Raw genomic sequence first — 16,986 nt, forward strand, 5'->3', positions numbered from 1 at the left:
CATTCAGCAACCCAGACGTGTGTTCCAGGAAATTATAAGCCCTTTTTTCTGTTTTTAGCAGACACTGTGTTATTGCTGAAGGAATGCCGATATTGCTAGGGAAATCCAAACCGAGTGAATAACAAGTGTAGGTATATTTTTATGAATTAGGACTGGGGGCCCCACAGAGATTTAATTGTGTCTGCAGTTGGTGGGGGCTTTCCAGATCCTGTAGGTAAATGTGCAATAAGTCATGGTACTCAATTTGTGACGTGTCCATTGCAGTTCCTTCTCCCCATTGTTTTTTTCTACTTTTTTCCCCCTCATAGAGAATCCTAATGGTATCATGTAATGGTATCATTACAGGCATTCAAGAAATCAATTTGTAGACTAACTAATACTCCTATTGCTTATTTTTTTTTCTTTTTGCTATGAGCCTCCAGGTATGATGAACCTGAGGAAGTGCCTGTGATTTTTTAAAACTCTTTATGATATATGTATGAGTGTTGCTATGTGTGAATATCAATATGAAAATGTAATGGTCTACCTTTTGCATTGTAAGAAGAGACAAATACATGGCTTATTTTACTTATCCAAAGGCACGTATCACTAATTTTGCTGAATATCATCATCTGTGTAGCAAAATCATATATAAATCAGATTCTCATCCTCATTTTCCCAGAATATGTCCCAGAGACATATTGTTGCACTTTTCTTTTTTTGAAAATGTAGTTCATAGAATACTTTAGATTTTTAAATGTTTTATTTTGCTTAAATTATTTAATACCTTTTTAACAGTTATCCTTCTGCACTTGAAATTCTAACAAATTGTATCTTACATTTGCTTCAGCTTGTAGAAGGCCAATTAGACAGTACTTCCTTGACCTACCTATTATTTGTGGAGCTTTTCCCCATTTCAGAACAGCAACTGTCAGTATATTTTAGACCAGTGCAGTGGAAAATAATACCATGGGAAATATTGAGTCACTTTAGATTATATTTTGCCACGTTTTTTTTTCTGGGTACACTGTAGGTACTTCCATTTGATAGACTGCTTTTGAAGATTTGGAGTGTATTACTTAATATAAATAGAGAAAATGCTGATAAAGTGCCTGGCTGCTTACTGCTTTACACCTGGACAATATGACATGACATATAGTTTCACGTTTTGCAAAAATACTGCACATGCCCACTATTTTCTCAAGGCAGTGGTGAATTAGTGGTCTCTCAGTCTTCATACTCCAATCCAAATAATTAATTGTAAGTAGCCTCCCTGAGGTGTGATTATTCACATTCTTAATGGCAAATACACAATGAAATACATTAGGGAGCAGGATCTCCAGATCTCCATACCAACTCCTTTGTAAAATACTTTTCAGGTGAACAGTACAGAACATTTTTCTGAAAGTATTGTCTGCAAGAGATCCTAAAACCAAAATGCTTTTCTGGCACAAACTAGTCTGCCATTTTGAGGATACATTTACTCATGATATAGTATAATTTCTTGTTCTGAATTATGTTCTTCTCTTGACACCATATTTTATACAGAAAATACTATGCAGTCAGAAGGACTTCTTGCTATTCAGACAGAATATTATTTTTAGAAGTCTAAGAGACTTTTTAAGAAGATAGAATGAAAATAATTCACTCTGGTATGCTAAAAGGTAGAAGTGGGTCTAGGTTTAGGAGATTTTTAAATAACAAATGTAAATGTGTGTTTAACAATACTAATGATAATAATTTAATTAATAATCCTTGATATCTAAACAACATAGTCTTCAAACCAAATTATAATTATGATTTTCTGAATTCATGAACACTATAAATTTTTAATTTAATAATTATACCTAAGGGAATTAGACACAATCAAAATTATACATCAGCATAGCCTAGAAATCTGAGGTGGCCAACACAGATAAACAAGAAGGTGATTTTGCAAGTACTGTCAGTTTTACACAGTAGAATTTAAACTAAATATTTGAGTTTAGATTAAATATTTAACCTAAATATTTAATTCAGAACTGACAGTCTCTGATCATTGTTTTAATAATTTAATGGAAAAAAATGAAGTGCAATATTTTTACAGTCCACTTAAATTCGAGTTGAATAGTTTAATTTGTAACTGTTATTGTTTGCCAAATTCAAGATGACAGGAGCATAACACTGAATACATAAGGAACTAAGTGGCTCTTTTCAATGGGGAATAGGCATCCATGTGAACAAAAGTAGACATAAATGAATTAAACAAAGTCATTTTTGACCTTCAACCCAGCCAGTATGAAAGCAAAATAAAATGAGTTTTTACAAGATAATAAATAGACTATCTTAGTCTCTCTTGGTAGAAAGAATGTTTCATTAAAGTAGAATAAAAATGTATGGATGCTCTTTTATAAATTACATTGAAGATAAAGTAAGGACTTGCATTTCTGTTTTATATAATGATCCTAAGCTTCTGTTCTATCAAACAGAGATTTCTCAGAAGAATTTGAGTTAACAATAAAAAATAGGCAGGTTGTAAGTAATAATGTTGCTGGCCTCTGTTTCCTCTAGTCAGGAAAAACTGGCCACAACTGTTTTCAGTACCTTCAGATAGAAACAAAACAAAACAAAACAAAAACAAAATACAACCAAACAAACAACAACAACAAAAACCAACAACAAAAACATGCACAGGTCAGGATGGGATATGAAATGTCTCTGGCCAGATAACTATGCCAATTTTTATAAAGGCAATTGTATTCTAACCATGTATATTTGTCTGTCTTTCTTGATGTAAAAGTAATTGTAAAAACAGCCTTTCTGAAAAGAATTAAATTATACTGTCAATACATATTAAGCATATTACATTGAAATATGCCTAATAGCATATCAGCATTAACTACAGGAAAAATGAGAACTTGAACACATCCAGTTATATATCAGTCTTGTCAAAAAATTATGGACATCATTAGAGAATGGCTAAAATGGATTGGCTTAGTACATCCAAATGTGCCTTGAAAATTAATTTATGCCCGAAACATCTTTTTCTATATCAACATTTACTTATATCACAGTAGATAATATTTTGAAGGCTTGTTTTAATGAATTTCACTTGGAAGTAATCAGAGGCCTGTTCTGAATAAGTCTCAAGGCATCCAGATGCTTCTCTCAGAGCTTCTAGAAAGTAGTGCATTGAGCCTTATTCAAGGAAACAAACTGATAGAAATTATTTCCCCTGGCAAATTTGTGCCATCTCCAATGAAATAAATGTACCTCTCTGCCAATTAGAAATACTATTAGAATAAAAAAAAAAAAGAAAAATAGAACCTCTCTGATTAGACCACTTACTGTAACAAACATTTGACATATATATGTATATATATAGAAGTTAAGCAAATGAAGGCTTGGGAGGGACATGTTTAGGGAAGAGAAAAATGGAAAGAAATACAGCAAGAGAGCTAATCGTCCTTCACCTGTTTTTTGATCAGGAAAATGGTTATAAAGTGCCCATCACAGACACCTGTCTCCAGCTGCTTCTAACTCATCTGTTTTAAAGGTTCCTTCTTGTCTTGAGGTGGCTTTGGAGACAAACTCTCCTTTTTCCAAATGTGGGGATTGTGTCCAAAGGATAGCAGTCTGGATAAAAGGGACTGGTATATTACTGTTTGTGTTGGGTACTGATTTCTCTTGTCCTCTACTTCTTTTTCCTCCTGACCATTTCCTGCCTCAAGACTGAAACTCCTATTAATATTGACTATTACCCTGTAGCATCATGTCATCCTCAAACATAGAAGCAAATATAATTTTTAGTTGCCATTGCATTCTCTTCTTCTCATGATACATATGGGACATCTTCATAACTGAGAAGTTATCTCAGCCAGTAAAGGTGTGGAAAAGCAGGGACAGACTATAGCAAACAAGAATTGTGTTCCTAAGTTGCAATGAGGGGACAATTCCACAAGTCAGTAAGCACGAGTCTCTGTCTTACTCGGTGAGCTATGTTTTTTGCTGGAGCACATATTCTATTTATTTTATTTGTCCTGATAAAGTAAATAATACTAAACCCAACAAAAACTACCAATGAACACGCTGAGAACTCATGTGTCAGGGTCTTCAGAGCCAGAAATTTCAAATGATTGCAAACAGGCTATAAAAATGTGAAATACACTAACCTGGGGTTTGGTTTGTTGTTTTTTTTTTTGTTTTTTTGGGAGGTTTTGTTTTTTGTTTTTTTTTTTTTTAATAGAATGACTATATAAGGGCAACACCTATCACAAACAGATAAATTTTAATTAGGTTTATGTAAATAATTCAAAAAGTGACAGGAGACTGAAACTGAGCCATTAAAGAAGTTTTTTGGACCTTTAATTGTAATTGTCCATTTTCAGTCCTTCTTCAAAATAGTAACCACTCAGCAGTATATCCAGGTATCCTTCATGAAGCCTGTCTCTAGCTGATGAACCCAGACACCTGAAAACAGCTTTACAGACAATTGTTGTTGGCAGGTTTTAAATGAAGAGGTCATACAGGTAGTGTCTGCTATTGCTCACTTTGACACACGCAGACTGTCTTGTCTGCAATTCCATATTTAGTGAAGGTTTGTGCAGCTTTCCTTTGGGCAGCTCAGATTATAAACCTGGCTGTAAAAGGTAGCAATTGTCTCCATTTTCTTTTCTTCTTATGTTCTCTCCTTTGTAGCAGGAATGTTCCTGTTGAACAGTGACTGTATTTTAAGGTTTCTTAAATATAGGACTGAATGCAGAACTAAATGTTACCTGAGCTTTTCAGTTTCCATGCTTAAGATCTGGTCTGGATTTGGGACATATCACTTTTTTAAAGATTTCTTCCACAGTTGTGACTAATGTGAATGTAAATACTGTTTTGCAAAACAAATGCAAAATAAAATCTGCTTAGCTATGTGTCATAGAATTTAATATCTTTTTTTTTTTTCTTTTTAATAGATTACTGAAAGTCATCTGATTGGTATATTCTGACTAGTTATAAGACCTGATGCTAGTAATTTTAGTACCTAGAACAAAAAGCAGCATATGCCTGGATCTTCCATTTCGTGCACTAGTGATAATATATCAAAAGATAAAAAGAATACATGAAACTTAAAAAAAAAAAAAACAGGTAGATGCATTTGATGCTTTCCAGAATTTAATAAACAAAAAGGAGACAGAAATGCAGAAGTACATGTTAAAGCAATAACAATTTTATCATATGAAACAGGTTTTCCCTCTTAGAGAAGGATGAGTCAACATGAAATTAGGAAATTCACAGTATCACAGTATATTTGAGATTGGAAGGGACCTCAAAAGATCATCTAGTCCAATCTCCCTGCTGGAGCAGGAACGCCTAGGTGAGGTCACACAGGAACATGTCCAGGTGGGTCTTGAATGTCTCCAGAGAAGGAGACTCCACAACCTCCCTGGGCAGCCTGTTCCAGTGTCTGTCACCCTTACTGAGAAGAAGTTTTTTCTCAAATTTAAGTGGAACCTCTTGTGTTCCAACTTGACCCCATTACCCCTTGTCCTATCATTGTTTGCCAACGAGTAGAGCCTGGCTCCATCCTCATGGCACTCACCCTTTATATATTTATAAACATTAATAAGGTCATCCCTCAGTCTCCTCTTCTCCAAACTAAAGAGACCCAGCTCCCTCAGCCTTTCCTCATAAGGGAGATGCTCCACTCCCTTAATCATCTTTGTTGCCCTACGCTGGACCCTCTCCAGCAGTTCCCTGTCCTTCTTGAACTGAGGAGCCCAGAACTGGACACAATATTCCAGAAATTGCTCCATTTCTAAAAGAATAGGGTGTCTAGAAGCTTACTATTTGTGTGTTTGTTTGTTTGTTTTAAAGGCTTGAAGTTTATATAGTCCTTTCCTAAAGAAAAAATATCACTCACATTAGCTGTTGTAAAGCTGAGAGCGGAGTATGCTGAGCTGAAGGTCTCTTCCTGTGACTGGCGCACCAACAAAGTGCCCACTAGCTAGTTTCTGCTCAGTGAACAACTTCAGTAGCTTGAAGGAAATAAAGAACTGTTGATCTTTACACCATGCCAAAGAGTTGCTGTTATGAAGAGTTACATTAGAAAAGAAGAATAACCTAAACCTGGTAGTTCTGAGAAACTTGCTCTAAAGATTTATAAGATGAGTGGATGAAAGAGGAATATGGACTGTCTGGATTGATGGGCTGAGGCCAATTGTATGAGGTTCAACAAGGCCAAGTGCCGGGTCCTGCACTTGGGTCACAACAACCCCAGGCAGGGCTACAGGCTCAGGGAAGAGTGGCTGAAAAGCTGCCTGGCAGAGAGGGATCTGGGGGTGTTGATTGACAGTGGCTGAAGATGAGCCAGCAGTGTGCCCAGGTGGCCAAAAAGTCCAACAGTGTCCTGGCTTGTGTCAGGAATAGTGTGGCCAATGGACTAGGGAAATTATTATCCCCTTGTACTCTGCACTGGTGAGGCCCTACTTTGAATCCTGTGTTTTGTTTTGAGCTGCTCACTACAAGAAAGACACTCAGGTGCTGGAGAGAGTGCAGAGGAGGCAACAAAGCTGCTGAGGGGCCTGGAGCACCAGTCTGATGGGGGGCAGCTGTGGCAACTGGGGCTGTTTAGCCTGGAGAAAAGGAGGCTGAGGGGAGAATTTATCACTGTCCAAAACTACCTGGAAGGAGGTTATAGCATGGAGAGTGTTGGTCTCTTCTGCCAAGTAGCAAGTGACAGGATGGTAGAAAATGGCCTCAGGCTGTGCCAGGGGAGGTTTAGATTGGATATTAGGAAACATTTTTTCACAGAAAGGGTTGTGAAGCATTGGAACAGGATGCGCAGGGAAGTGGTGGAGTCACCATCCCTGGAGGTGTTCAAAAGACATAGCGACAAGGTTCTTAGCATGTTGGTTTAGCACCAGAGTTAGGTTAATGGTTGGACTCAATGATCTTGAGGGCCTGTTCCAACCAAAATGATTCTATGAAGGAGCTTTTGTACATCTAAGTTTTGTTTATAGTAGTTCAGTAACTCATTGCTCTCAGTTAAATAACCAATATTCTAATCCACTGTCCCGTTGTCTTAAAAAATTCCAAAATACTTTAAGACACCCTGACCCAAGCCTTTAAATTGCTTTGATTTTCCATCTGTCTTCTGCTGCTGAAAATTACCAGATGGTCTTAATAGCTTCTTGCCCATTTGCACAGCAATGTATATGCCTGCTACAAGATGAATCAAGTTTCCTGCTGAGGAACTAAAGCAATATTTTGCTGTCCTCAGCTGGACAGACACTTCATTAGATCCTGTAATGTTAAATCTGACGGATGATAGGAAACCTGTCAAAGCTTTGGAAAGGGACAGAGCACTTAAAAAACTGCTGTATTTCAGAAATGCGTGGAAAATGCTAATTACTAGGTTGGTGCAAAAGTAATTGCAGAATTTTAAATCATTATAGCTAGGCTCAAACACATTTTTATTAATCAAAGTAGGAACCATTACAATCAACACATTTTTGCTAACGAGAAATAAGTTTGTTCATTTCTGTAGTGTAAAAATCCAGTCTTCAGGATTTGATGAACTGTTGGAAAGCATTTTCTGCATAGTCCTGGTTGTGGAAGCAAAATTGCTTCAACTTTTGAAGTGCCGGTTGTATGATGTACAGTTGGGCATTGTTATGGAGAAGCATTGGGCCCTTTCTGTTGACCATTGCTGGCTGCACATGTTGCAGTTTTCATTGCATCTCATCGATTTGCTGAGCATCCTTCTCAGATGTAATGTGTTCAGTAGGATTCAGAAAGCTGTAGTGGACCAGACTGGCAGCAGACCAACAAACAGTGACCACGACCTTTCTGGTGCTAGTTTGACTTTGGGAAGTGCTTTAGAGGTTCTTCTCTGTCCAACCTGTGAGCTGGTCATCGCCAGCTGCCGTATGTAATCCACTTTTTGCTACACGTCACAATTCGATCAAGAAATGGTTCGTTGTTGTTGCGTAGAATAAGAGAAAGAAACACTTAAAAATGACAGTTTTTCTGATTTTCGGTCAGCTCATGAGGCACGGTTATCGAGCTTTTTCACTTTTCCAGTTTCCTTCAAACTCTAAATGACCATGGAATGGTCGATGCTGAGTTCTTTCAGCAGCTTCTCATGTGGTGGTAAGAGGATCAGCTTCGATGATTGCTCTCAGTTGGTCATTGTCAGCTCCGGCTGGCCAGCCTCTATGCTCCTCATCTTCAAGGCTCTTGTCTCCTTTGTGAAACTTCTTGAATGACCACTGCACTGTACGTTCTTCAGCAGTTCCTGGGCCAAAGGCATTGTTGATGTTGCAAGTTGTCTCCACTGCTTTATGATCCATTTTGAACTCTAATAAGAAAATTGCTCAAATTTGCATTTTGTTTAATGTCATTTCCATAGTCTAAAATTAGTATAAAATAAACAGCAAGTACCAAGTCAGTAGCAAAAAAACAACAAACCATAAAGGAAGAAAAACATATTAAAATTTATTTAAGAATGTATTCCAATATCAAACAGTAAATTTCAGCAATGCAAAATCCACAATTCATCTTGCACCAACCTAATATTTTTACTTTATTTTAATTTAGAGAGCACTATATGGCTAATACAATTGTTATTTATTTGTTACTACAAAAGTAATTTCTTCACCCAGTGAACTTTTGGTTTAATTATGGTCTTTGTGTCCTTGCGAAACTAAGCAGTGCATAGGATAATAGTTCATTGTATTCATTGTATTTTCTACGTATTACTATATACCATTCTAAGTTAAGAAATATGTTCCATAGAGACAGGAGCACTTTGGTGAAACAGCTAACTACTGGACTAGTAAGTGTTTCCATTATCAACACAGTTTATCTGTTGGTGGACACAGGTTTTCTGCAAGGCAACTTTATATTGTTAGTTTGGTTTTTGAAGTTTTTCAATCTCTAGTCAAATGTTAATGTGACATAGAAAGTTGACTAATTACATTTGGCATATAATTTATATGGAAAGTGAACTGACGTCAATGGTAAGGTGCCACACTGTCATATAGACAGTACTGCTTCCCGGAGTAAAACGGTGGTTTTCCTAGGTCTACATGAAGTGGAAGCAGGAAATTATTGATAAAGCAGCCAGTCCATATATCCATCCAGCAAAGACTAAGAAAGCAATGCATCATGACAAATGGTGCTAGAGGTGAACCACTCGCACATCCCCAGCAGTTATTTTCTTGGAGGAAAAATATTTAGGAATCACATAGCAGCAGAGGGGTGGGAAAGTTGTCACCTACAGTGGCATACCAATACAGTCCCCAAAAACAATGAACCTGATCTCAGTTGGAACCAAAACTGTGGCCCTTACAAAAGGCCAACTAATTGGTCATCCTGTGGTTATGTCATTCACCTTAACTCAGATTTTCCCGAAATCAGTCTTTCGTAGTGCTGTCTTTCAGGTATGTAGAATTCCTATCCAGAATGTTCAGTCACACTAATGCAATAATAAAATAAGATGTACACATTCCCTTTCTATGAAATACAGATACGGACAAGCTTCTTTAGAAATTCATGGTGTTACAAAAACTGAACCTGATACTAAAATACTGCCATACAATCATAGAAACATTTAGGTTGGAATAGGCCTTTAAGATCATCGAGTCCCACCATTAATGCAACATTGCCAAGTCCCCTTCTAAACCCTGTCACTTGTATGTGTGCAACTGTTATATTGGTGATGAGTTTTTATTATTATAATGATGACTTTTAGACCAGGCTTACCTTCAAACTCCTGTCGTTGCATTTTTTAGTCAACATCTTTACAGCAGAAAGTATGTGGTGTTTGAGCCCTTTGCCATGTTTGAGAGCTGCATTGTTCTTTGTGAAAGATCTCGTGTTAGCAGAACACAAACTGTGATTTTCACAGACAAATTAATTATTTTTGTATTAAATATGGACTGTAAGAACAAATGAATGTTTTTAGCATTGTTTAGGACTTTCAACTGGTCATTTTTCATCAGTGTAGTGATTGGCATTCACTTCAGAATGTTCTAAGGAGCAGTTGTCCAAACAGATTAAATAATTGAAGTAAAACTTGCATTAAAAGTTGAATTACAGGTTCATTGTAGCCTACTGTATAATCATTAGCTGGAATTGAAGACATTATTTTATTTGGAAAGGAAAGATAGAATTGTTTCACACTTTGAAAGTGTCAGCGTGAAGGCAACAGACCATGCCTACCACAGATAGGCATGTTAGTGAATAATATGAGGGTGGGAGGTCCTGGAAAAGTTTGCCCAGGGAAGCTGTGGATGCCCCATCCCTGGAAGTGTTCAAGGCCAGGCTGGATGGGACTTTGAGCAACCTCGTCTAGTGGAAGGTGTCCCTGCCTATGGCAGGCGTTTTGAAACTAGGTGGTGTTTAAGGTCCCTTCCAACCCAAACTGTTATGATTTTGTGAATATGCTGCTGACACTTTCTTTTTATGCTAATAGAGAACTGTTTTTGCCCAAGCTATTTGAAAAGAGTATGTTCCCTTTGTGTTTCACTGCACACTCCTGTACTACTGTTTGTATTTCATAGTCTGTTCAAATCAATTGAAGATCAAGGAGAGCATAATTGTTTAGGGCACCTTTTGTACTTTATGTCACTAAGAGTTATTTTAAATATATCATGGATATTTTCACTACTTTGTTCTCTTTTATAAAATCTATTGTTTGTTTATATGTAATCTAAAAAAAATACTTTATTTAAAAGCACACAAGTGTTTGATAGGAAGACATTTTGTTATTCTGTTTTCTTCCTCTCTGGACCAAGTAAATGAGATTTAATATATTATGTCTTATTATTCTTGAGAGTGTGTTCCAAACAACTAGCTAATTGATGAAATAAACTTAAATGCAGGACACATACAATTAACAAGAACATTAGTCTTGTGGCCAGAGTACAAATGACGCTATTGATATGTATAACGAAAAAATACAGATGATATATCAGTGACTGTAATACAACACTAATCAGTCAAAAAACACTGCTGGAAATGCATTACATAGATATTCATCACATGGTTCTTTTTCTGTCAAAAGGTTGTAGTTCATGTTTTGAATGAGACCATTCGACTAGGCTTGAGAACACAACGTTTTCCCTTTTTCCTAAGCAGACAGGCTCCATGGTGGCACTCCCTGATTAGTTTCTAGGCACTAGAACATTTGTCATATCTTTTCTGACCCACCCATTATCATATCTAACTAGAAGACTATATTGTGACTATTAAGAGCATTCCAGAAAGATATTCTTCAACCATAAATTGTAGGTGGACAGAGTTTGCAGAATACAATATAGAGCTTTCAGTATTCTTTCCATTCTCCTTACTTGACAAGAGTAATAGAAGATGAAAGAAGGGGAAAAATTATTACATTTATTGCAGTAATGTTCATGAATTCCATGGTTCCACTGTCCAGTGACGATATCTAATATAATCTCTTATTGTTTCTCCCTTCTTTCTTTTTGAAGTAATCTAAAACGCAGTGTTCTAGATTAATAATGCTGAAAATGGCACTTCCTCAGTTTTTTTTTACACTCTTCATAGAATCACAGAATCATGGAATCATTTGAGCTGGAAGAGACCCTCAGGATAATTGAGTCAAACGATAACCTAACTCCAGCACTAAACCATGTCCCTAGGAACCTCATCTAAACACCTTTTAAATGCCTCCAGAGATGGTGACTCCACCACCTCCCTGGGCAGCCTGTTCCAATGCCTGACAACCCTTTCCATTAAGAATTTTCCCTAATATCCTATTTAAACCTCCCCTGGTGTAACCTGTGGCCATTTCCTCTCATCCTGTCACTTACTACTTGGGAGAAGAGAGCAGCACCCTCCATGCTACAACCTCCTTTCAGGTAGTTGTAGACAGCAATGATAAGGTCTCTCCTCAGCCTCCTTTTCTCCAGGCTAAACAGCCCCAGCTTCCTCAACCGCTCCTCATAAGGCTTCTTCAGAATCCTTGGGATCCATAGTCAACCTTTTTTGGGGGGGGGGCATGTGGTGTTTTCTAAACTCAAGTACTTTATTTGTTGAGTGCAACAGAAGATATCTCCTTATGTCTCTAGTACTATTTGCAGCAATTTTAAATGACAAAAGCTGAAAATCAAGGTTTGGCCATTAGTCATACAGATTTTCCAGCTAGTTAAGTTATCTCTAAATTCAACCATGTATTGTAAACCTTCATTCTTTGTCAGATCTAAAGAATACCTTAGGAAATGGAGCGGGAATTCAGTGCATTTAACTTCTCCCTTTGGGCAAGATGTCCTTCTCACTCTGTTAACTAAAATGCAGTGGGTTCAATTGAAGGAGAAGGGGTCAGGGGGAGCTAGGGAATAGAAGAGGAGAGGACTGACTTCTGTTAGACCTCACCAGCCTTTTACAGTAAACTGTCATTATTTCATGGGCATCAAGTTTTGTCAGCAACATTAGGTCAAGACTCTTACAATACCCATTATTCTCTATGACTTCTCCCCAAAGCTGCTGGGGTTTAAGTACATTCTGTGCTAGTAGTGGTCCCACATTAATGTACTTTGATTTATCCACTATTATTTAAGCATCTTAGCCCCCAAGCCTTCAGGGTTAGGTGGCATGTGGAAATACTTCAACAAGAAGTATAAGATGAAAAACCATCAAGGTTCTTTACATCCTAGATTAATACAAAATGTATTTTGTTAAAGACATACAAAAAAACCCCAAACCAAAGCAAACAAAAAAAAAAACCCACCAATGCTAGCACTTTATAGATCTGAAGTAAAGCCCACATAATGGCTTTTTGCTAATGAAGAATATTTGTTTTTCCATACTTGAGAATGATAGTTTGATTGAGATTAAGAATGAAGCAGGGTAGGACACAGTTTCCTAACTAGTATTTAAATATGAACAGGTATGAACTCACTGCTCTTGACTGCTAGAACTGAGTAGGGAAACGATCACCCTGCCTGAGCTCAAGAATTGTTCATTTTTCTAAGGATGTTCTTACTCTGCAGCTTGAAAATGGCATCAACTCAAATATGTCTTTTTGCAATTGACTTTTAAATTTTTTGTCTTTTAATATAAATAAATAAATATTCTACCCTATATGTTTTGCCTTGGACATTGACTTTCACCTTTATCCAGTAATCCTCTTCCTGTGGGTTTGGGAATCAGCAGTCACAAGTCTTGGGCCCTTTCTTGGGACTCTGCATATGGCTTTGGTCTCTTATGTTCCAGAATGATGAGTTCCTGTTGGAGGCACTTGCAGAGAAAGATTAATCAAATGAAGTAAGCAGAGGTTAAAAAGGTTGTGTTGTTTAGCCTAATGAGGAAAAAAAAAAAAAGTTTAAGATCATAAGTGTACTCTCCCAAATACCTAGGACATAATATCCAAAGAAACAGAAGGTATTTGCATGCTTTAAGCATTCTTTCTTATAACAGCTCTTATATTAAAGTATCATTCATTATATCATGTATTAAATTAATTTAGTAAATCTGGTGCGTGATTAAGGAATTGTTCTTCTATGTCAGCTGGATATTTAAAAAAAAATCAATAGAATCATTTGGGTTAATTGAGTCATCCAGTTGTGTTTGATAGCTGATGCGTCATTTCTTGTAACTTAAAGAAGAAATTTTTTTTTAAAGGCTTGATAAAATCAGCCCAAACTGAGAAAACCTATAAGCTGGGCTCTTAAAGGACATTAGTTGTTTTTTTCAGAGTAGCAAAAATAGAATCAAACACCTTCGGAATTGTCCCTGCAACCTTGCATAAACAGCAATAGCAAAATTGCTGCTGAGTACTGAATTATTACTTGTTAGCACTGAGTCACTTCCTAGCCTTTAAGTTTCACACGGTTCACTAACTTCTTTGTTTTCTGTGTGTGTTGAATTTTTCTTCTCACAGAGATTTGCCTTTTGACCAAGGGCCGTCGAACTGCCAGTGTGCGAGCAGATACATACTGTCGCCTGTATTCTCTCTCGGTGGACAACTTCAATGAGGTTCTGGAAGAGTACCCCATGATGAGAAGGGCCTTTGAAACAGTGGCGATTGATAGGCTTGACAGGATAGGTATTACCTTTTTTTTTCCATATTCAGGATTCTTGAAACCTTTCTAACTTTTCCTCAAGTTGCTGGATAAAATCCTCAAATTCAACTGTTCCTAAAAGTTTTGTTTCTATTACACTGCAGTAAATGCTCTGTTGATCTATGAATAGGACATATGTCCAGACAAGAAATTCTGCAATCACACTTTTAGAAAGCTCTCATACTCCTCTGAGGATTATTTTGTATACTTCAATTATGATTAGTATTACTTATTAATTCAGTGTATTTTTTTTGCTGCCCTCAGCACTTCGTAGGGTTTATGCTGTTTCATGAGCAGATAACATTTTCCTACATAAATTCTTCACAGAGTACATCTATAATGCTGGGAAGAGCTGAAGCCTCTCAGCACTCACAAAACCTGCATTTGTTGAAGTGAATCAATCCTTTGCAGCAGGGCTCTCATTTTCCTCACAACATGGGCTCTGCTAACATCAATGTCTGCTTACTGGCATTACTCAGATCTGCTTGCAATCAGAAAAGCAGGTCAGTGATATCCATGTGAAAGGCAGAAGGATATGGCAGATCATCAAGACATGGTGTGCAAAGTCTGTTGTTGTGCATCTAGACATTCTGGACCTCTCTAATAAGACTTACTAGGTAAAATATATAGTCTTCGGTCAGGAGAAGTGAACTCTGATCATCGTTATTGACACTGGTTTTAAAATGCAGCTGTGCATAAAAAATCATTAACCCTGTTTAGTGGTGTTTCCTCAAATTCACAAAAATACTACACTGTAAGGATTCTCCCACGTCAGTCTTTCTCAATACAGTTACATCTGCCATTTCTTCGAAGTGAAGACAGAAAGAATTGCAGGGCACTGTTGATGTGTTGTCTAGTCTAAGCTGAAAATGTGACTTAGAAGAAAACATTTTTTCTTTAATATAGCAAGATTTTAAAAATACAAGTATACAGGTTTCCAGTATTTAATAGACCTGTTTTATTTTCTTGCAGATTGTGAACACTCAGTGCATTTATCAAGACTTATCAAACTCTTAAAATTTGTCTCTCAAGACTCTCTGGAAATGTAGTCCAACTCTAAGTAATATGTGCTTAAATAATATTGGTAGTAAAGTCTAGCCTGCTCTTGCAGTAGCAATCCTATCTGAAGTGCTGCGTTTACAATATGAAATCTACACAGGATGAAAGATAAAACGTGAACCATTTTATCTGAGAAAGAAACAGTTGAGTGCAGTTGTGTTCCTGTGTGTCTGGTGGCACTGAATGGTGTGTACATCTTGCAGACACTGAGAGCATCAAGCAGGCATTAGGACTCAGTGTACCACAGTTGCTATTGTGCAAGCAGGTGTCACATTTTCCGTGAGTTCGTATTCGTTCACAAACCTTTAAAAAGATGATTTCTTGCAAGCTAGTGGTCACTGGTTACTAATGTCTAATAATTAGTTCCAGGGAATGTACTAAAAGGCAAGTGTATTTATAACTTATGTAACAGTTCAGTGGGAATGAGGACAGTTTTGCAACGCGAGAGAAAGACATACATGCAGAGCGGGATGGCTTTTTCCACTCCGTTGTTTGGTAAATTACCATGGTAACATTTTCAGAATAACTGTAGTAATAGCAATGCACTACAAGTGAAGAGGCACAGGAAGTCCAGGTGTCTTTGAGCACAGTGGTGTTCAATAGCAGTGTCAGCATTATTAAACCAGGCTGGCGCAGAGAGAGGGCACTGTGTGGGTCGCTGCAGTGGTGCCTGGAGCGGCACAGCCCATTGCAGTGGGCTCGTGGCCAGGCTGTGGCCCTACTCAGCCCACTGGTTGCTGAGGCTTTTACAGTATATAGCCCTTGGTGATGGGAGCTGAAACACGAAGTCAGAGCAGGGGTCTTCCCCTGCATGTCAGGCTCACTAACTCTTCTGCCTCTCTGTGAAGGGAAGAAGAACTCGATCCTCCTGCAGAAGTTCCAGAAGGACCTCAACACCGGGGTTTTCAACAACCAGGAGAATGAAATCTTGAAGCAGATCGTGAAGCATGACCGGGAAATGGTGCAGACCATCGCCCCAGTGAGCTTGCAGCAGATGCCCGCCCTGAACTCCAGCACCTCCGCCTCGTCGACGCGCACCAGGACACAGTCTCCTCCTGTGTACACGGCCAGCAGCCTGTCCCACGGAAACCTGCACTCCCCGTCACCCAGCACGCAGACACCCCAGCAGGCCGTCGTCCTCTCGCCCTGCTCCTACACCACCGCAGTCTGCAGCCCGCCCGTACAAAGCCCTCTGGCTGGCCGAACTTTCCAGTACTCCTCACCGACCGCCTCGCAGCTCTCCCTCATGCAGCAGCAGCCACAGGCGCCCCAGCAGCCCCCCAGGGCCACGCAGAAGAACGAGGTCCACAAGAGCACCCAGGCCCTCCACAACACCACCCTGACCCGGGAGGTGCGGCCCCTCTCCGCCTCACAGCCTTCCCTGCCCCATGAGATCTCCACCCTGATCGCCCGGCCTCACCCCACTGTGGGGGAGTCCCTCGCCTCCCTGCCGCAGCCCACCCCTGGCCCCGGCGTGCCGCCGGCCAGCCGGGCCAGCGTCCCTCAGCGGGTCTCTCTCTTCCGACAGATGTCCTCGGGAGCCATCCCCCCGAACCGGGGGGCCGCGCCGCCCCCAGCCACCCTGCAAAGGGATTCTTCCACAGTCTTAAGCACAGAGCCCGAGGGAGACAAACCGCGGTTCGCCTCAAACTTATGATTCCTGGTAACTGTGAGCAACAGACTTGAGACAAACCGAGCACCATCCCCAGAACTGTTTTAGCCTGTTTCCTAATGTACCCCAGCAGTCTACTATGAGAAATATACTTTAGACAGCTTTCCCCCACATAACGAATGTAAAAATTATATATATATAAAATATATATATATCAAAAAAAAAAAAGAAATTTAAAAAACTTGTTTGAATTCATGTCTTCCTTTCTTGTAACCATGTAAC

At 38.7% G+C, this 16,986-nt stretch overlaps 1 protein-coding gene across 1 annotated transcript in view; it reads left to right on the plus strand.

Annotated features, from left to right (window-relative positions):
• HCN1 (hyperpolarization activated cyclic nucleotide gated potassium channel 1) overlaps positions 1 to 16,749 on the plus strand; it is a gene marked incomplete at both ends in the record, with an annotated part of 195,527 nt that extends 178,778 nt beyond the window's left edge. The window contains 2 exons of the mRNA XM_080362948.1: positions 13,853 to 14,017; positions 15,941 to 16,749. Of these exons, the coding sequence (XP_080219074.1) occupies positions 13,853 to 14,017; positions 15,941 to 16,749 (974 nt within the window). The remainder of the gene's footprint in view (positions 1 to 13,852; positions 14,018 to 15,940) is intronic.
• Positions 16,750 to 16,986: the final 237 nt, after the last annotated feature.

Source organism: Nesoenas mayeri, assembly GCF_963082525.1.
Source record: "Nesoenas mayeri genome assembly, chromosome: Z".
NCBI lineage: Eukaryota > Metazoa > Chordata > Aves > Columbiformes > Columbidae > Nesoenas > Nesoenas mayeri.